At 44.9% G+C, this 21,524-nt stretch overlaps 2 protein-coding genes across 2 annotated transcripts in view; one reads left to right on the top strand and one right to left on the bottom strand.

Moving 5' to 3' along the window:
* Window positions 1-1,111: 1,111 nt before the first annotated feature.
* LOC135562732 (uncharacterized) lies at window positions 1,112-1,681 on the top strand (the record flags this gene model as incomplete). Its single annotated transcript, XM_065005080.1, has 1 exon — window positions 1,112-1,681. A coding segment is annotated over one exon (570 nt), but the record flags the coding sequence as incomplete, so codon positions are not given.
* Window positions 1,682-8,133: 6,452 nt separating this feature from the next.
* Window positions 8,134-21,524, bottom strand: part of LOC115117263 (carboxyl-terminal PDZ ligand of neuronal nitric oxide synthase protein-like) — a 54,521-nt gene continuing 41,130 nt past the window's right edge. Inside the window, exon 10 of the mRNA XM_065005079.1 lies at window positions 8,134-9,132. Coding sequence (XP_064861151.1) covers window positions 8,606-9,132 — 527 coding nt within the window. The 3' untranslated portion in view covers window positions 8,134-8,605. The remainder of the gene's footprint in view (window positions 9,133-21,524) is intronic.

Here is a 21,524-nt window from a genome sequence, read left to right as displayed (position 1 = left end):
AGTATTTAAAATATTTGAAATACTATTTGAACCCAGGTCTGGATAAGCGCTTCACAGGAGGATGAGGCAAACTAACGATGCATCCCAAATGGCACACTATTCACTACGTAGTGCACGACTAGTGAATAGGGTGCCATTTTGGATGCATTCTAAAACAGCAGGCTATTTATCATTCCTTCACATGATCTAAAAGAGGAGATATATTGAACATGGCATTTGAGAAAGGGCATTTAATTCAACGAGGAGAGCACCAGTGACATCACGTCAAAATAGTGCACTTCCACTTGTACACTTTCATATCAGAAAAGACATGATAGAGAGAGGGGGAGAGAGAGAGGGGAGAGAGAGAGAGAGAGAGAGAAGAGGAGGGAAAGAGAGGAGAGAGAGAGAAGAGAGGGAAGAGAGAGAGGAGGGGGAAAGAGAGAAGAGAGGGGGAGAGAGAGAAGAGAGGGGAGAGAGAGAAGAGAGGGGAGAGAGAGAAGAGAGAGGGGAGAAGAGAGAGAGAGGGGGAAAGAGAAAGAGAGAGAGAGAGAGGGGAAAGAGAGAAGAGAGGGGAGAGAGAGAAGAGAGAGAGGGGAAATTAAAGAAAGAGAGAAGAAAGGGGGAGAGAGAGAAGGGAGGGAGAGAGAGAAAGAGGGAGAGAGAAGAGAGGGGGAGAGAGAGAAAGAGAGGGGAGAGAGAGAAGAGAGAGGGAGAGAGAGAAGAGAGAGAAGGAGAAGAGAGAGAAGAGAGAGGGAAGAGAGAAGAGAGAGAGAGAGAAGAGAAAGAGAAGAGAGGGGGAGAGAGAGAAGAGAGAGAGGAGAAATAGAGAAGAGAGGGGAGAGAGAGAAGAGAGAGAGGGGGAAAAGAGATAAGAGAGGGGGAGAGAGGGGGAGAGAGAGAAGAGAGAGGAGGGAGAAGAGAGAGAAGAGAGGGGGAAAGAGAGAAGAGAGGGGGAGAGAGAGAAGAGAGAGAGGGGAAAGAGAGAAGAAAGGGAGAGAGAGAGGGGAAAGAGAGAAGAGAGGGGAGAGAGAGAAGAGAGAGAGGGGAAAGAGAGAAGAAGAGGGGGAAAGAGAGAAGAGAGGGGAGAGAGGAAAGAGAGAAGAGAGAAGAGAGGGGGAGAGAGAGAAGAGAGAGAGAAGAGGGGGAAAGAGAAGAGAGAGAAGGGAAAGAGAGAAGAGAGGGGGAGAGAGAAAGAGAGAGAGGGGAAAGAGAGAAGAGAGGGGAGAGAGAGAAGAGAGAGAGAGAGAGAAGAGAGGGGAGAGAGAGAGAGAGAGGGGAAAGAGAAGAGAGAGGGAGAGAGAGAGAGAAGAGAGGGAAAGAGAGAAGAGAGGGGAGAGAGAGAAGAGAGAGAGAAGAGGGGGAAGAGAGAAGAGAGGGGAGAGAGAGAAGAGAGAGAAGGGAAAGAAGAAGAGAAGAGAGGGAAGAGAGAGAGAAGAGAAGAGAGGGAAAGAGAGAGAGGAAAGGAGAAGAGAAGAGAAGAGAGGGAGAAGAGAAGAGGGGGAGAGAGAGAAGAGAGGGGAGAGAGAGAAGAGAGAGAGAAGAGGGGGAAAGAGAGAAGAGAGGGGGAGAGAGAGAAGAGAGAGAGGATAAAGAGAGAAGAGAGGGGGAGAGAGAGAAGAGAGAGAGGGGAAAGAAGAGAGGGAAAGAGGAAAGAGAGAAGAGAGAGAGAAGAAGAGAGAGAGAAGAGGGGGAGAGAGAGAAGAGAGGGGGAGAGAGAGAAGAGAGAGAGAAAGAGGGGGAAAGAGAGAAGAGAGGGGAAGAGAGAGAAGAGAGAGGGGAAAGAGAGAAGAGAGGAGGGAGAGAGAGAAGAGAGAGAGGGGAAAGAGAGAAGAGGAGGGAAAGAGAGAAGAGAGAGAGAAGAATAGGAGGGGGAAAGAGAGAAGAGAGGGGGAGAGAGAGAAGAAAGAGAGGGGAAAGAGAAAGAGGGGGAAAGAGAGAAGAGAGAGGGGAGAGAGAGAAGAGAGAGAGGGGAAAGAGAGAAGAGAGGGGGAGAGAGAGAAGAGAGAGAGGGGAAAGAGAGAAGAGAGGGGGAGAGAGAGAAGAGAGAGAGAGGGAAAAGAGAGAAGAGAGAGGGGGAGAGAGAGAAGAGAGAGAGGGGAAAGAGAGAAGAGAGGGGGAGAGAGAGAAGAGAGAGAGGGGAAAGAGAGAAGAGAGGGGAGAGAGAGAAGAGAGAGAGAAAAGGGGGAAAGAGAGAAGAGAGGGGAGAGAGAGAGAGAGGAGAGAGAGAAGAGAGAGGGGGAAAGAGAGAAGAGAGGGGAAAGAGAGAGAGAAGAAAGAGAGAGGGAAAGAGAGAAGAGGAGAAGGAGAGAGAGAGGAGGGGGAAAGAGAGAAGAGAGAGGAGAGAGAGAAGAGAGAGAGAAGAGGGGGAAAGAGAGAAGAGAGGGGGAGAGAGAGAAGACAGAGAGGGGAAATAGAGAAGAGAGGGGGAGAGAGAGAAGAGAGAGAGGGGAAAGAGAGAAGAGGAGGGAAAGAGAGAAGCGAGAGAGAAGAGAGAGACAATAGAGAGAGGGGAAAGAGAGAAGAGAGGGGGAGAGAGAGAAGAAAGAGAGGGGAAAGAGAGAAGAGGAGGGAAAGAGAGAAGAGAGAGAGAAGAGAGAGAGAAGAGAGAGAGGGGAAAGAGAGAAGAGGAGGGAAAGAGAGAAGAGAGAGAGAAGAGGGGGAAAGAGAGAAGAGAGGGGGAGAGAGAGAAGAGAGAGAGAAGAGGGGGAAAGAAAGAAGAGAGGGGGAGAGAGAGAAGAGAGAGAGAAGAGGGGGAAAGAGAGAAGAGAGGGGGAGAGAGAGAAGAGAGGGGGAGAGAAGAGGGGGAAAGATAGAAGAGAGGGGGAGAGAGAGAAGAGAGAGAGGGGAAAGAGAGAAGAGAGGGGGAGAGAGAGAATAGAGAGAGGGGAAAGAGAGAAGAGGAGGGAAAGAGAGAAGAGAGAGAGATAGAGAGAAGAGAGAGAAGAGGGGGAAAGAGAGAAGAGAAGGGAGAGAGAGAAGAGAGAGAGAAGAGGGGAGAGAGAGAGAAGAGGGGAGAGAGAGAAGAGAGGGGGAGAGAGAGAAGAGGGGGGAGAGTAAAAGACAAGTAGAGAGGGCACCAGAGAAATATAAAGAGTGTGTGTGTATGTGTGTGGGGGGGAGAGCGAGAGAGTCAGAGAGCGAAAGAGAGTAAAACACGCACAAAAAAGTAAGAGAGTAGGAGAGAGAGAGAGATTTATCGATTTGGAGAGTGCTCAAAGACACGGCCCACCAATACATTGAGTCAGAGGCTTGGCGCTGAGTCAAAAAGTCCTGCTGTTTGACAGCTGGGCCATTCCAATATGAAACGGCTGCAGTGGTGCAGTACATTGACACGAGGGAATAGTGACAGCCGTGTTGCAGAGAGCAGCACCTGCTAAATACGATGCTGTTTTTGCAACACACCTCTCCGCTGCGAACAACATTTTGATTCGGGACGATAGTCAGTAAACATCTTAAGACTAGTGAAATAGTGAAATAGTGAATCCTAACATGCCTCGCCTTGGGAGAGAGAGAAAATAGCTATGTTGAGCTACTGTAGAAATAGTAATAACATTTTGACTGCATGATATTCAATTGGCTCAAAACCTCTCCTCTACAGAGAGTAGTGATAGATTATTGGCCTAAAACCTCTCCTCTACAGAGTAGTGATAGATTATTGGCCTAAAACCTTCCTCTACAGAGTAGTGATATATTATTGGCTTAAAACCTCTCCTCTACAGAGTAGTGATAGATTATTGGCCTAAACCTCTCCTCTACAGAGTAGTGATAGATTATTGGCCTAAAACCTCTCCTCTACAGAGAGTAGTGATAGATTATTGGCTCAAAACCTCTCCTCTACAGAGTAGTGATAGATTATTGGCCTATAACCTCTCCTCTACAGAGAGTAGTGATAGATTATTGGCCTAAAACCTCTCCTCTACAGAGTAGTGATAGATTATTGGCCTAAAACCTCTCCTCTACAGAGAGTAGTGATAGATGATTATTGGCCTAAAACCTCTCCTCTACAGAGTAGTGATAGATTATTGGCTCAAAATCTCTCCTCTACAGAGTAGTGATAGATTATTGGCCTAAAATCTCTCCTCTACAGAGTAGTGATAGATTATTGGCTCAAAACCTCTCCTCTACAGAGAGTAGTGATAGATTATTGGCTCAAAACCTTACCTCTACAGAGTAGTGATAGATTATTGGCCTAAAACCTCTCCTCTACAGAGTAGTGATAGATTATTGGCCTAAAACCTCTCCTCTACAGAGTAGTGATAGATTATTGGCCTAAAACCTCTCCTCTACAGAGTAGTGATAGATTATTGGCTCAAAACCTCTCCTCTACAGAGTAGTGATAGATTATTGGCCTAAAACCTCTCCTCTACAGAGTAGTGATAGATTATTGGCCTAAAACCTCTCATCTACAGAGTAGTGATAGATTATTGGCCTAAAACCTGTCCTCTACAGAGTAGTGATATATTATTGGCCTAAAACCTCTCCTCTACAGAGTAGTGATAGATTATTGGCCTAAAACCTCTCCTCTACAGAGTAGTGATAGATTATTGGCCTAAAACCTGTCCTCTACAGAGTAGTGATATATTATTGGCCTAAAACCTCTCCTCTACAGAGAGTAGTGATAGATTATTGGCCTAAAACCTGTCCTCTACAGAGTAGTGATAGATTATTGGCCTAAAACCTCTCCTCTACAGAGTAGTGATAGATTATTGGCCTAAAACCTCTCCTCTACAGAGTAGTGATAGATTATTGGCCTAAAACCTCTCCTCTACAGAGAGTAGTGATAGATGATTATTGGCCTAAAACCTCTCCTCTACAGAGTAGTGATAGATTATTGGCTCAAAATCTCTCCTCTACAGAGTAGTGATAGATTATTGGCCTAAAATCTCTCCTCTACAGAGTAGTGATAGATTATTGGCTCAAAACCTCTCCTCTACAGAGAGTAGTGATAGATTATTGGCTCAAAACCTTACCTCTACAGAGTAGTGATAGATTATTGGCCTAAAACCTCTCCTCTACAGAGTAGTGATAGATTATTGGCCTAAAACCTCTCCTCTACAGAGTAGTGATAGATTATTGGCCTAAAACCTCTCCTCTACAGAGTAGTGATAGATTATTGGCTCAAAACCTCTCCTCTACAGAGTAGTGATAGATTATTGGCCTAAAACCTCTCCTCTACAGAGTAGTGATAGATTATTGGCCTAAAACCTCTCCTCTACAGAGTAGTGATAGATTATTGGCCTAAAACCTGTCCTCTACAGAGTAGTGATATATTATTGGCCTAAAACCTCTCCTCTACAGAGAGTAGTGATAGATTATTGGCCTAAAACCTGTCCTCTACAGAGTAGTGATAGATTATTGGCCTAAAACCTCTCCTCTACAGAGTAGTGATAGATTATTGGCCTAAAACCTCTCCTCTACAGAGTAGTGATAGATTATTGGCCTAAAACCTCTCCTCTACAGAGTAGTGATATATTATTGGCTCAAAATCACTCCTCTACAGAGTAGTGATAGATTATTGGCCTAAAACCTCTCCTCTACAGAGTAGTGATAGATTATTGGCCTAAAACCTCTCATCTACAGAGTAGTGATAGATTATTGGCCTAAAACCTCTCCTCTACAGAGTAGTGATAGATTATTGGCCTAAAACCTGTCCTCTACAGAGTAGTGATATATTATTGGCCTAAAACCTCTCCTCTACAGAGAGTAGTGATAGATTATTGGCCTAAAACCTGTCCTCTACAGAGTAGTGATAGATTATTGGCCTAAAACCTCTCCTCTACAGAGTAGTGATAGATTATTGGCCTAAAACCTCTCCTCTACAGAGTAGTGATATATTATTGGCTCAAAATCACTCCTCTACAGAGTAGTGATAGATTATTGGCCTAAAACCTCTCCTCTACAGAGTAGTGATAGATTATCGGCCTAAAACCTCTCCTCTACAGAGAGTAGTGATAGATTATTGGCTCAAAACCTCTCCTCTGCAGAGAGTAGTGATAGATTATTGGCCTAAAACCTCTCCTCTACAGAGTAGTGGTAGATTATTGGCTCAAAACCTCTCCTCTACAGAGTAGTGATAGATTATTGGCTCAAAACCTCTCCTCTACAGAGTAGTGATAGATTATTGGCTCAAAACCTCTCCTCTACAGAGTAGTGATAGATTATTGGCTCCAAAGTCAATCTAAATCCTATCTTGGGAGAGATGGGGAAACAGTGTAGCGATGGTGAGTTGAGCTGTTGACATTATGGTTAATAACATTTTGGTTGTGCTGTATGATATTCAGTTGGCACAAAAGTGAATCGTACCATAGTCTAGGGGAAAAGGATATATTGTATGTTGCAATGTGGTGGATAAAAACATGCATATAAACTGTTTTGAATCACTTGTCCGTTACAAATGAGATCCAGTCAAATGTACTGTAACACAGTGTTAGTACAGCAGGTGTTTGCAGTTCACAGTTCAAAACAATATCAAGTCAATATCAAAACAATATCAAGTCTAGTTTAGTCCTTTTTAACCCATTTAAAGTCTTTCAATAAGAAAAAACATCAAGACTGATGACTGGCCAAGCTGGGGGGGTGTGTTTCACTGTTACACAATGGCCCAATAACACAGACCAGAGTCATATAGATATATGATACAGACCAGAGTCATATAGATATATGATACAGACCAGAGTCATATAGATATATGATACAGACCAGAGTCATATAGATATATGATACAGACCAGAGTCATATATTTAGATATATGATACAGACCAGAGTCATATATTTAGATATATGATACAGACCAGAGTCATATAGATATATGATACAGACCAGTCATATATTTAGATATATGATACAGACCAGAGTCATATAGATATATGATACAGACCAGAGTCATATATTTAGATATATGATACAGACCAGAGTCATATATTTAGATATATGATACAGACCAGAGTCATATATTTAGATATATGATACAGACCAGTCATATAGATATATGATACAGACCAGAGTCATATATTTAGATATATGATACAGACCAGAGTCATATAATTAGATATATGATACAGACCAGAGTCATATATTTAGATATATGATACAGACCAGAGTCATATATTTAGATATATGATTACAGACCAGAGTCATATATTTAGATATATGATACAGACCAGAGTCATATATTTAGATATATGATACAGACCAGAGTCATATATTTAGATATATGATACAGACCAGAGTCATATATTTAGATATATGATACAGACCAGAGTCATATATTTAGATATATGATACAGACCAGTCATATAGATATATGATACAGACCAGAGTCATATATTTAGATATATGATACAGACCAGAGTCATATAATTAGATATATGATACAGACCAGAGTCATATATTTAGATATATGATACAGACCAGAGTCATATATTTAGATATATGATACAGACCAGAGTCATATATTTAGATATATGATACAGACCAGAGTCATATATTTAGATATATGATACAGACCAGAGTCATATATTTAGATATATGATACAGACCAGAGTCATATATTTAGATATATGATACAGACCAGAGTCATATATTTAGATATATGATACAGACCAGAGTCATATATTTAGATATATGATACAGACCAGAGTCATATATTTAGATATATGATACAGACCAGAGTCATATATTTAGATATATGATACAGACCAGAGTCATATATTTAGATATATGATACAGACCAGAGTCATATATTTAGATATATGATACAGACCAGAGTCATATATTTAGATATATGATATAGACCAGAGTCATATATTTAGATATATGATATAGACCAGAGTCATATATTTAGATATATGATACAGACCAGAGTCATATATTTAGATATATGATACAGACCAGAGTCATATATTTAGATATATGATACAGACCAGAGTCATATATTTAGATATATGATACAGACCAGAGTCATATATTTAGATATATGATACAGACCAGAGTCATATATTTAGATATATGATACAGACCAGAGTCATATATTTAGATATATGATACAGACCAGAGTCATATATTTAGATATATGATACAGACCAGAGTCATATATTTAGATATATGATACAGACCAGAGTCATATATTTAGATATATGATACAGACCAGAGTCATATAGATTTATGATACAGACCAGAGTCATATAGATATATGATACAGACCAGAGGCATATATTTAGATATATGATATAGACCAGAGTCATATATTTAGATATAGAGTCTGACACAGACTACAACTACACTGCAATAAGCCCAGGGGAGTAGAAACAGCAGCAGAATGTCAAGTGCTGAGACAAAATATATTAAAAAATATAAAACAAATGCAACAAACACATGTAAACAACTGCATCAAATATAAACAAAAACGGCAAAAATAAACAAATAATAAAATATCCAACATATGTAAACAATGCAACAAAAAAAACATATTTAGCAAGTATAACAAATATAAACACATATCTCATAAATATTAACAAATATCAAACAAAAGTACTGTGAGCAGAGTTTGGAGGGAGGAGAACTGTCAACAGCACTATAGCACTACTGTATATGCTATGACTGAGTGAAGCAGAGCTGTGGAGGGCTACACAGCCATCTCATCATCCAGACAGTCTGAAGGGCTCTCTGCGTTCAGCACGTTGAAGAGGCGTGCCGTGCCCTCAGGCCCCGCACCCTCGCCCTGCCCCCAGCTGTCCCTGTCACTGCTCTCGTCCGTGTTGGACTCGTATTCCGAACCGATCCCCGACTCCCGGAACCGGAGGAGCTCCAGGGCTCCAAGGACCTCCTCTCCACCCACAGGGGAGTCCCCGTCTGGGCCGCCTGAGCTCGGACTCTCCCCCTCCTGGTCTTGGTTCTGGTGGGGCTCCTCTCCCCTGCGGCGGGGGAAGCGGAAGCACTCCAGCCTCACGGCACTACCGCCAGGCCCCAGAGAGAGGCTCTCCGGGGCCCTGGTCCCTGGTGGAGAGGACCCTGTTAGGGTGGAGGCCCATGGGCCATTGTTGATCTGGGGCTGACCCTGCTGGGGGCCCATGGAGGTGGGGATGGTGGGGGCGTCACGCAGGGGGGGCTTGGCACGGAAGGTGATCTCCAGCAAACTGTCCTGGGAGCCCACTGTGGAGAAAACAGAGAAGAGAGAGAGTGAGATTAAAAGAGGGATAAATAATGAAAGATACAAATAAAATCTCATCCCTGTTTATTTTACCATCTCTCCCCTCTCCCCTCTCCCCTCTCATCCTGTTTATTTTACCATCTCTCCCCTCTCTCCCCTCTCATCCCTGTTTATTTTACCATCTCATCCCTGTTTATTTTACCATCTCTCCCTCTCTCCCTCTCATCCCTGTTTATTTTACCATCTCTCCCCTCTCCCCTCTCATCCCTGTTTATTTTACCATCTCTCCCCTCTCTCCCCTCTCATCCCTGTTTATTTTACCATCTCTCCCCTCTCCCCTCTCATCCCTGTTTATTTTACCATCTCTCCCCTCTCTCCCCTCTCATCCCTGTTTATTTTACCATCTCTCCCCTCTCCCCTCCCCTCATCCCTGTTTATTTGCCATCTCTCCCCTCTCTCCCCTCTCATCCCTGTTTATTTTACCATCTCTCCCCTCTCCCTCTCATCCCTGTTTATTTCCATCTCTCCCCTCTCCCCTCTCCCTCTCATCCCTGTTTATTTTACCATCTCTCCCCTCTCTCCCTCTCATCCCTGTTTATTTTACCATCTCCCCTCTCCCCTCTCATCCCTGTTTAGAGGGGACCATCTCTCCCCTCTCCCCTCTCCCCTCTCATCCCTGTTTATTTTACCATCTCTCCCCTCTCCCTCTCATCCCTGTTTATTTTACCATCTCTCCCCTCCCCTCATCCCTGTTTATTTTACCATCTCTCCCTCTCCCTCTCCTCTCATCCCTGTTTATTTTACCATCTCTCCCCTCCTCTCTCCTCTCATCCCTGTTTATTTTACCATCTCTCCCTCTCCCTCTCCCCTCTCTCATCCCTGTTTATTTTACCATCTCTCCCTCTCTCCCCTCTCATCCTGTTTATTTTACTCTCCCCTCTCTCCCCTCTCATCCCTGTTTATTTTACCATCTCTCCCCTCTCTCCTCTCTCATCCCTGTTTATTTTACCTCTCTCTCCCTCTCTCCCCTCTCCTCATGAGACAGAGAGATGATCTCTCCCTCATGAGACATGAGACAAGAAAGAGGGAGAGGTAGGGATGAGAGATGAGACAAGAAACAGGGATGAGAGGAGAGATGAGAAGAGAAACAGGGATGACAGGAGAGAGAGAAGAAGAGAAACAGGGATGAGAGGGGAGAGATGGAAAAGAAACAGGGATGAGAGGGAGAGAGGGGAGAGGGGAGAGGGGAGAGATGGTAAAATAAACAGGGATGAGAGGGGAGGGAGGGGAGAGGGGGATGAGGGGAGAGATGGTAAAATAAACAGGGATGAGAGGGGAGAGGGGAGAGGGGAGAGATGGTAAAATAAACAGGGATGAGAGGGGAGAGGGGAGAGGGGAGAGGGGAGAGGGGAGAGATGGTAAAATAAACAGGGATGAGAGGGGAGAGATGGTAAAATAAACAGGGATGAGAGGGGAGAGGGAGAGGGAGAGAGGGAGAGATGGTAAAATAAACAGGGATGAGAGGAGAGAGGGAGAGGGGGAGATGGTAAAATAAACAGGGATGAGAGGGGAGAGATGGTAAAATAAACAGGGATGAGAGGGGAGAGAGGGAGGGAGGGGAGAGATGGTAAAATAAACAGGGATGAGAGGGAGAGGGGAGGGGAGAGATGGTAAAATAAACAGGGATGAGAGGGAGAGGGGAGAGGGGAGAGGAGAGATGGTAAAATAAACAGGGATGAGAGGGGAGAGGGAGAGGGGAGTGATGGTAAAATAAACAGGGATGAGAGGGAGAGGGAGAGGGGAGAGGGGAGAGATGGTAAAATAAACAGGGATGAGAGGGGAGAGGGGAGAGGGGAGAGATGGTAAAATAAACAGGGATGAGAGGGGAGAGGGGAGAGGGGAGAGATGGTAAAATAAACAGGGATGAGAGGGGAGAGATGGTAAAATAAACAGGGATGAGAGGGGAGAGATGGTAAAATAAACAGGGATGAGAGGGAGAGATGGTAAAATAAACAGGGATGAGAGGAGAGATGGTAAAATAAACAGGGATGAGAGGGGAGAGATGGTAAAATAAACAGGGATGAGAGGGAGAGAGAGGGTAAAATAAACAGGGATGAGAGGGGAGAGATGGTAAAATAAACAGGGATGAGAGGGGAGGGATGGTAAAATAAACAGGGATGAGAGGGGAGAGATGAGACAAGAAACAGGGATGAGAGGGGAGAGATGAGAAGAGAAACAGGGATGACAGGGGAGAGATGAGAAGAGAAACAGGGATGAGAGGGGAGAGATGAGAAGAGAAACAGGGATGAGAGGGGAGAGGGGAGAGGGGAGAGGGGAGAGGGGAGAGATGGTAAAATAAACAGGGATGAGAGGGATGAGAGGGAGAGGGGAGAGGAGGAGATGGTAAAATAAACAGGGATGAGAGGGGAGAGGGAGAGGGAGGGAGAGATGGTAAAATAAACAGGGATGAGAGGGAGAGGGAAGAGGGAGAGGGGAGAGATGGTAAAATAAACAGGGATGAGAGGGGAGAGATGGTAAAATAAACAGGGATGAGAGGGGAGAGGGGAGAGGGGAGAGGGGAGAGATGGTAAAATAAACAGGGATGAGAGGAGAGAGAGGGAGAGATGGAGAGAAAATAAACAGGGATGAGAGGAGAGATGGTAAAATAAACAGGGATGAGAGGGAGAGAGGGGAGAGATGGTAAAATAAACAGGGATGAGAGGGAGAGGGGAGGGGAGAGATGGTAAAATAAACAGGGATGAGAGGGGAGAGGGGAGAGGGAGAGGGGAGAGATAAAATAAACAGGGATGAGAGGGAGAGGGGAGATGGTAAAATAAACAGGGATGAGAGGGATGAGGGGGAGGGAGAGGGGAGAGATGGTAAAATAAACAGGGATGAGAGGGAGAGAGGGGGAGAGATGGTAAAATAAACATGGATGAGAGGGAGGAGAGGGAGAGATGGTAAAATAAACAGGGATGAGAGGGCAGAGATGGTAAAATAAACAGGGATGAGAGGGTAGAGATGGTAAAATAAACAGGGATGAGAGGGGAGAGATGGTAAAATAAACAGGGATGAGAGGGGAGAGATGGTAAAATAAACAGGGATGAGAGGGGAGAGATGGTAAAATAAACAGGGATGAGAGGGGAGAGATGGTAAAATAAACAGGGATGAGAGGGGAGGGATGGTAAAATAAACAGGGATGAGAGGGGAGAGATGAGACAAGAAACAGGGATGAGAGGGAGACATGAGAAGAGAAACAGGGATGAGAGGGGAGAGATGAGGAGAGAAACAGGGATGAGGGGGGAGACATGAGACAAGAAAGAGGGATGAGAGGGGAGAGATGAGACAAGAAACAGGGATGAGAGGGGAGAGATGAGAAGAGAAACAGGGATGACAGGGGAGAGATGAGAAGAGAAACAGGGATGAGAGGGGAGAGATGAGAAGAGAAACAGGGATGAGAGGGGAGAGGAGAGGGAGAGAGATGGTAAAATAAACAGGGATGAGAGGGGAGAGATGGTAAAATAAACAGGGAGAGAGGGAGAGATGGTAAAATAAACAGGGATGAGAGGGAGAGATGGTAAAATAAACAGGGATGAGAGGGGAGAGATGGTAAAATAAACAGGGATGAGAGGGAGAGATGGTAAAATAAACAGGGATGAGAGGGGGAGAGATGGTAAAACAAACAGGGATGAGAGGGGGAGAGATGGTAAAATAAACAGGGATGAGAGGGGGGAGAGATGGTAAAATAAACAGGGATGAGAGGGGAGAGATGGTAAAATAAACAGGGATGAGAGGGGAGAGATGGTAAAATAAACAGGGATGAGAGGGAGAGATGGTAAAATAAACAGGGATGAGAGGGGAGAGATGAAAATAAACAGGGATGAGAGGGAGAGATGGTAAAATAAACAGGGATGAGAGGGAGAGATGGTAAAATAAACAGGGATGAGAGGGAGAGGAGAGATGGTAAAATAAACAGGGATGAGAGGGGAGAGATGGTAAAATAAACAGGGATGAGAGGGGAGAGATGGTAAAATAAACAGGGATGAGAGGGGAGAGATGGTAAAATAAACAGGGATGAGAGGGGAGAGAGGGTAAAATGGGGATGAGAGGGGAGAGATGGTCAAATAAACAGGGATGAGAGGGGAGGGATGGTAAAATAAACAGGGATGAGAGGGGAGAGATGAGACAAGAAACAGGGATGAGAGGGGAGACATGAGAAGAGAAACAGGGATGAGAGGGGAGAGATGAGGAGAGAAACAGGGATGAGGGGGGAGACATGAGACAAGAAAGAGGGATGAGAGGGGAGAGATGAGACAAGAAACAGGGATGAGAGGGGAGAGATGAGAAGAGAAACAGGGATGACAGGGGAGATGAGAAGAAAACAGGGATGAGAGGGGAGAGATGAGAAGAGAAACAGGGATGAGAGGGGAGATGGGAGAGGGAGGGGAGGAGATGGTAAAATAAACAGGGATGAGAGGGGAGAGATGGTAAAATAAACAGGGATGAGAGGGGAGAGATGGTAAAATAAACAGGGATGAGAGGGAGATGGGAAAATAAACAGGGATGAGAGGGAGAGATGGTAAAATAAACAGGGATGAGAGGGGAGAGATGGTAAAATAAACAGGGATGAGAGGGAGAGGGGAGAGAGAGAGATGGTAAAATAAACAGGGATGAGAGGGAGAGGGAGAGATGGTAAAATAAACAGGGATGAGAGGGAGAGATGGTAAAATAAACAGGGATGAGAGGGAGAGATGGTAAAATAAACAGGGATGAGAGGGAGAGAGATGGTAAAATAAACAGGGATGAGAGGGGAGAGATGGTAAAATAAACAGGGATGAGAGGGGAGAGGGAGGGAGATGGTAAAATAAACAGGGATGAGAGGGGAGAGGGGAGAGGGGAGAGATGGTAAAATAAACAGGGATGAGAGGGGAGAGATGGTAAAATAAACAGGGATGAGAGGGGAGAGGGGAGAGATGGTAAAATAAACAGGGATGAGAGGGGAGAGATGGTAAAATAAACAGGGATGAGAGGGGAGAGATGAGAAGAGAAACAGGGATGAGAGGGGAGAGATGGTAAAATAAACAGGGATGAGAGGGGAGAGATGGTAAAATAAACAGGGATGAGAGGGGAGAGATGGTAAAATAAACAGGGATGAGAGGGGAGAGATGGTAAAATAAACAGGGATGAGAGGGGAGAGATGGTAAAATAAACAGGGATGAGAGGGGAGAGATGGTAAAATAAACAGGGATGAGAGGGGAGAGATGGTAAAATAAACAGGGATGAGAGGGGAGAGATGGTAAAATAAACAGGGATGAGAGATGGTAAAATAAACAGGGAGATGGTAAAATAAACAGGGATGAGAGGGAGAGATGGTAAAATAAACAGGGATGAGAGGGGAGAGAGGGTAAAATAAACAGGGATGAGAGGGGAGAGATGGTAAAATAAACAGGGATGAGAGGGGAGGGATGGTAAAATAAACAGGGATGAGAGGGGAGAGATGAGACAAGAAACAGGGATGAGAGGGGAGACATGAGAAGAGAAACAGGGATGAGAGGGGATGAGATGAGAGAGAAACAGGGATGAGGGGGAGACATGAGACAAGAAAGAGGGATGAGAGGGGAGAGATGAGAAAATAAACAGGGATGAGAGAGATGGAGAGATGAGAAGAGAAGACAGGGATGACAGGGGAGAGATGAGAAGAAAAAACAGGGATGAGAGGGGAGAGATGAGAAGAGAAACAGGGATGAGAGGGAGAGGGGAGAGGGAGAGGGAGAGATGGTAAAATAAACAGGGATGAGAGGGGAGAGATGGTAAAATAAACAGGGATGAGAGGGGAGAGATGGTAAAATAAACAGGGATGAGAGGGGAGAGATGGGAAAATAAACAGGGATGAGAGGGGAGAGATGGTAAAATAAACAGGGATGAGAGGGGAGAGATGGTAAAATAAACAGGGATGAGAGGGGAGAGGGGAGAGATGGTAAAATAAACAGGGATGAGAGGGGAGAGATGGTAAAATAAACAGGGATGAGAGGGGAGAGATGGTAAAATAAACAGGGATGAGAGGGGAGAGATGGTAAAATAAACAGGGATGAGAGGGGAGAGATGGTAAAATAAACAGGGATGAGAGGGGGGAGAGATGGTAAAATAAACAGGGATGAGAGGGGAGAGGGAGAGATGGTAAAATAAACAGGGATGAGAGGGGAGAGATGGGAAAATAAACAGGGATGAGAGGGAGAGAGATGAGAAGAGAAACAGGGATGAGAGGGGAGAGATGGTAAAATAAACAGGGATGAGAGGGGAGAGATGGTAAAATAAACAGGGATGAGAGGGAGAGATGGTAAAATAAACAGGGATGAGAGGGGAGAGATGGTAAAATAAACAGGGATGAGAGGGGAGAGATGGTAAAATAAACAGGGATGAGAGGGGAGAGATGGTAAAATAAACAGGGATGAGAGGGGAGAGATGGTAAAATAAACAGGGATGAGAGGGGAGAGATGGTAAAATAAACAGGGATGAGAGGGGAGAGATGGTAAAATAAACAGGGATGAGAGGAGAGAGGAGAGATGGTAAAATAAACAGGGATGAGAGGGGAGAGAGAGGTAAAATAAACAGGGATGAGAGGGAGGGGAGAGATGGTAAAATAAACAGGGATGAGAGGGGAGATGATGGTAAAATAAACAGGGATGAGAGGGAGAGATGAGACAAGAAACAGGGATGAGAGGGGAGACATGAGAAAAGAAACAGGGATGAGAGGGGAGAGATGGGAGAGAAACAGGGATGAGGGGGAGACATGAGACAATAAAGAGGGATGAGAGGGGAGAGATGAGAAAGAAACAGGGATGAGAGGGGAGAGATGAGAAGAGAAACAGGGATGACAGGGGAGAGATGAGAAGAGAAAACAGGGATGAGAGGGAGAGATGAGAAAATAAACAGGGATGAGAGGGGAGAGGGGAGAGGAGAGGGAGAGATGGTAAAATAAACAGGGATGAGAGGGGAGAGATGGTAAAATAAACAGGGATGAGAGGGGAGAGATGGTAAAATAAACAGGGATGAGAGGGGAGATGGGAAAATAAACAGGGATGAGAGGGAGAGATGGTAAAATAAACAGGGATGAGAGGGGAGAGATGGTAAAATAAACAGGATGAGAGGAGAGGGGAGGGGAGATGGTAAAATAAACAGGGATGAGAGGGGAGAGATGGTAAAATAAACAGGGATGAGAGGGGAGAGGGTAAAATAAACAGGGATGAGAGGGGAGAGATGGTAAAATAAACAGGGATGAGAGGGGAGAGATGGTAAAATAAACAGGGATGAGAGGGAGAGATGGTAAAATAAACAGGGATGAGAGGGGAGAGATGATGTAAAATAAACAGGGATGAGAGGGAGAGATGGGAAAATAAACAGGGATGAGAGGGGAGAGATGGTAAAATAAACAGGGATGAGAGGGGAGAGATGGTAAAATAAACAGGGATGAGAGGGAGAGAGATGGTAAAATAAACAGGGATGAGAGGGAGAGATGGTAAAATAAACAGGGATGAGAGGGGAGAGATGAGAAGAGAAACAGGGATGAGGGGAGAGATGGTAAAATAAACAGGGATGAGAGGGAGAGATGGTAAAATAAACAGGGATGAGAGGGGAGAGATGGTAAAATAAACAGGGATGAGAGGGGAGAGATGGTAAAATAAACAGGGATGAGAGGAGAGATGGTAAAATAAACAGGGATGAGAGGGGAGAGATGGTAAAATAAACAGGGATGAGAGAGGGGAGAGATGGTAAAATAAACAGGGATGAGAGGGGAGAGATGATGGTAAAATGGTAAACAGGGATGAGAGGGGAGAGATGGTAAAATAAACAGGGATGAGAGGGAGAGAGGGTAAAATAAACAGGGATGAGAGGGGAGAGATGGTAAAATAAACAGGGATGAGAGGGAGGATGGTAAAAAAACAGGGATGAGAGGGGAGAGATGAGACAAGAAACAGGGATGAGAGGGGAGACATGAGAAGAGAAACAGGGATGAGAGGGGAGAGATGAGATGGGATGAGGGGGAGACAGAGACAAGAAAGAAACAGGGATGAGAGGGGAGAGATGAGACAAGAAACAGGGATGAGAGGGATAGAGATGAGAAGAGAAACAGGGATGAGAGGGGAGAGATGAGAAGAGAAACAGGGATGAGAGGGGAGAGATGAGAAGAGAAACAGGGATGAGAGGGGAGAGGGGAGGGGAGAGGGAGGGGAGAGATGGTCAAATAAACAGGGATGAGAGGGGAGATGGAAAATAAACAGGGATGAGAGGGGAGAGATGGTAAAATAAACAGGGATGAGAGGGAGAGAGGGAAAATAAACAGGGATGAGAGGGAGAGATGGTAAAATAAACAGGGATGAGAGGGGAGAGATGGTAAAATAAACAGGGATGAGAGGGGAGAGGGAGAGATGGTAAAATAAACAGGGATGAGAGGGGAGAGATGGTAAAATAAACAGGGATGAGAGGGAGAGATGGTAAAATAAACAGGGATGAGAGGGGAGAGATGGTAAAATAAACAGGGATGAGAGGGGAGAGATGGTAAAATAAACAGGGATGAGAGGGGAGAGATGGTAAAATAAACAGGGATGAGAGGAGAGGGGAGAGATGTAAAATAAACAGGGATGAGAGGGAGAGATGGTAAAATAAACAGGGATGAGAGGGGAGAGATGGTAAAATAAACAGGGATGAGAGGGGAGAGATGGGAAAATAAACAGGGATGAGAGGGGAGAGATGGTAAAATAAACAGGGATGAGAGGGAGAGATGGTAAAATAAACAGGGATGAGGGGAGAGAGGAGAGATGGTAAAATAAACAGGGATGAGAGGGGAGAGATGGTAAAATAAACAGGGATGAGAGGGGAGAGATGGTAAAATAAACAGGGATGAGAGGGGAGAGATGGTAAAATAAACAGGGATGAGAGGGAGAGATGGTAAAATAAACAGGGATGAGAGGGAGAGATGGTAAAATAAACAGGGATGAGAGGGAGAGGGGAGAGATGGTAAAATAAACAGGGATGAGAGGGGAGAGATGGTAAAATAAACAGGGATGAGAGGGGAGAGATGAGTAAAATAAACAGGGATGAGAGGGGAGAGATGGTAAAATAAACAGGGATGAGAGGGGAGAGAGGGATGGAGTCAAAATAAACAGGGATGAGAGGGGAGAGATGGTAAAATAAACAGGGATGAGAGGGAGAGATGGTAAAATAAACAGGGATGAGAGGGAGAGATGGTAAAATAAACAGGGATGAGAGGAGAGATGGTAAAATAAACAGGGATGAGAGGGAGAGATGGTAAAATAAACAGGGATGAGAGGGAGAGATGGTAAAATAAACAGGGATGAGAGGGGAGAGAGATGGTCAAAATAAACAGGGATGAGAGGGATAAGAGGGGATGGTCAAATAAACAGGGATGAGAGGAGGAGAGATGGTAAAATAAACAGGGATGAGAGAGGGAGAGATGGTAAAATAAACAGGGATGAGAGGGGAGAGATGGTAAAATAAACAGGGATGAGAGGGGAGAGATGGTAAAATAAACAGGGATGAGAGGGGAGAGATGGTAAAATAAACAGGGATGAGAGGGGAGAGAGGGTCAAATAAACAGGGATGAGAGGGGAGAGATGGTCAAATAAACAGGGATGAGAGGGGAGAGATGGTAAAATAAACAGGGATGAGAGGGAGAGATGGTAAAATAAACAGGGATGAGAGGGGAGAGATGGTAAAATAAACAGGGATGAGAGGAGAGATGGTAAAATAAACAGGGATGAGAGGGGAGAGATGGTAAAATAAACAGGGATGAGAGGGAGAGAGGGTAAAATAAACAGGGATGAGAGGGGAGAGATGGTAAAATAAACAGGGATGAGAGGGGAGGGATGGTAAAATAAACAGGGATGAGAGGGAGAGATGAGACAAAAACAGGGATGAGAGGGGAGAGATGAGAAGAGAAACAGGGATGAGAGGGAGAGATGAGGAGAGAAACAGGGATGAGGGGGAGACATGAGACAAGAAAGAGGGATGAGAGGAGAGATGAGACAAGAAACAGGGATGAGAGGGGAGAGATGAGAAGAGAAACAGGGATGACAGGGGAGAGATGAGAAGAGAAACAGGGATGAGAGGGGAGAGATGAGAAGAGAAACAGGGATGAGAGGGAGAGGGGGAGAGAGAGATGGTCAAATAAACAGGGATGAGAGGGAGAGATGGTAAAATAAACAGGGATGAGAGGGGAGAGATGGTAAAATAAACAGGGATGAGAGGAGAGATGGTAAAATAAACAGGGATGAGAGGGAGAGATGGTAAAATAAACAGGGATGAGAGGGGAGATGGTAAAATAAACAGGGATGAGAGGAGGGAGAGATGGTAAAAAACAGGATAAACAGGGATGAGAGGGGAGAGATGGTAAAATAAACAGGGATGAGAGGGAGAGATGGTAAAATAAACAGGGATGAGAGGGATGGTAAAATAAACAGGGATGAGAGGGGAGATGGTAAAATAAACAGGGATGAGAGGGGAGAGATGGTAAAATAAACAGGGATGAGAGGGGAGAGATGGGAGAGATGGTAAAATAAACAGGGATGAGAGGGGAGAGATGGTAAAATAAACAGGGATGAGAGGGAGAGATGGTAAAATAAACAGGGATGAGAGGGGAGAGATGGTAAAATAAACAGGGAGAGGGAGAGAGGAGAGGGGAGGGTCAAATAAACAGGGAGAGAGGGAGAGATGGTAAAATAAACAGGGATGAGAGGGGAGGGATGGTAAAATAAACAGGGATGAGAGGGGAGAGATGAGACAAGAAACAGGGATGATAGGGGACATGAGAAGAGAAACAGGGATGAGAGGGGAGAGATGAGGAAGATGGAACAGGGATGAGGGGGAGACATGAGACAAGACAGAGGGATGAGAGGGGAGATGAGAGAGAGAAACAGGGATGAGAGGGGAGAGATGAGAAGAGAAACAGGGATGAGAGGGGAGAGATGAGAAGAGAAACAGGGATGAGAGGGAGAGATGAGAAGAGAAACAGGGATGAGAGGGGAGGTAGGGAGAGAGGGAGGGGAGAGATGGTAAAATAAACAGGGATGAGAGGAGAGGGAGAGATGGTAAAATAAACAGGGATGAGAGGGAGAGATGGTAAAATAAACAGGATGAGAGGGGAGAGATGGTAAAATAAACAGGGATGAGAGGGGAGAGATGGTAAAATAAACAGGATGAGAGGGGAGAGATGGTAAAATAAACAGGGATGAGAGGGGAGAGATGGTAAAATAAACAGGGATGAGAGGGGAGAGATGGTAAAATAAACAGGGATGAGAGGGGAGAGATGGTAAAATAAACAGGGATGAGAGGGGAGAGATGGTAAAATAAACAGGGATGAGAGGGGAGAGAGGGTAAAATAAACAGGGATGAGAGGGGAGAGATGGTAAAATAAACAGGGATGAGAGGGGAGGGATGGTAAAATAAACAGGGATGAGAGGGGAGAGATGAGACAAGAAACAGGGATGAGAGGGGAGACATGAGAAGAGAAACAGGGATGAGAGGGGAGAGATGAGGAGAGAAACAGGGATGAGGGGGGAGACATGAGACAAGAAAGAGGGATGAGAGGGGAGAGATGAGACAAGAAACAGGGATGAGAGGGGAGAGATGAGAAGAGAAACAGGGATGACAGGGGAGAGATGAGAAGAGAAACAGAAACAGGGATGAGAGGGAGAGAGATGAGAGGGGAGATGGTCAAATAAACAGGGATGAGAGGGGAGAGATGGGAAAATAAACAGGGATGAGGGGAGAGATGGTAAAATAAACAGGGATGAGAGATGGGAGGGATGAGAGGGGAGAGATGGTAAAACAAACAGGGATGAGAGGGGAGAGATGGTAAAATAAACAGGGATGAGAGGAGAGAGAGAGATGGTAAAATAAACAGGGATGAGAGGGGAGAGATGGTAAAATAAACAGGGATGAGAGGGGGAGAGATGGTAAAATAAACAGGGATGAGAGGGGAGAGATGGTAAAATAAACAGGGATGAGAGGGAGAGATGGGGGATGAGAGGGGAGAGATGGTAAAATAAACAGGGATGAGAGGAGAGATGGTAAACAAACAGGGATGAGAGGGGAGAGAGATGGTAAAATAAACAGGGATGAGAGGGGAGAGATGGTAAAATAAACAGGGATGAGAGGGGAGAGATGGTAAAATAAACAGGGATGAGAGGGGAGAGATGGTAAAATAAACAGGGATGAGAGGGGAGAGAGGGTCAAAATAAACAGGGATGAGAGGGGAGAGATGGTAAAATAAACAGGGATGAGGAGGAGGGATGGTAAAATAAACAGGGATGAGAGGGGAGAGATGAGACAAGAAACAGGGATGAGAGGGGAGACATGAGAAGAGAAACAGGGATGA

Source organism: Oncorhynchus nerka, linkage group LG20 (genome assembly GCF_034236695.1).
Source record: "Oncorhynchus nerka isolate Pitt River linkage group LG20, Oner_Uvic_2.0, whole genome shotgun sequence".
NCBI classification, from domain to species: domain Eukaryota; kingdom Metazoa; phylum Chordata; class Actinopteri; order Salmoniformes; family Salmonidae; genus Oncorhynchus; species Oncorhynchus nerka.
Note: the sequence above shows the minus strand (reverse complement) of the source record. Positions and strands in the feature narration are given on the sequence as shown.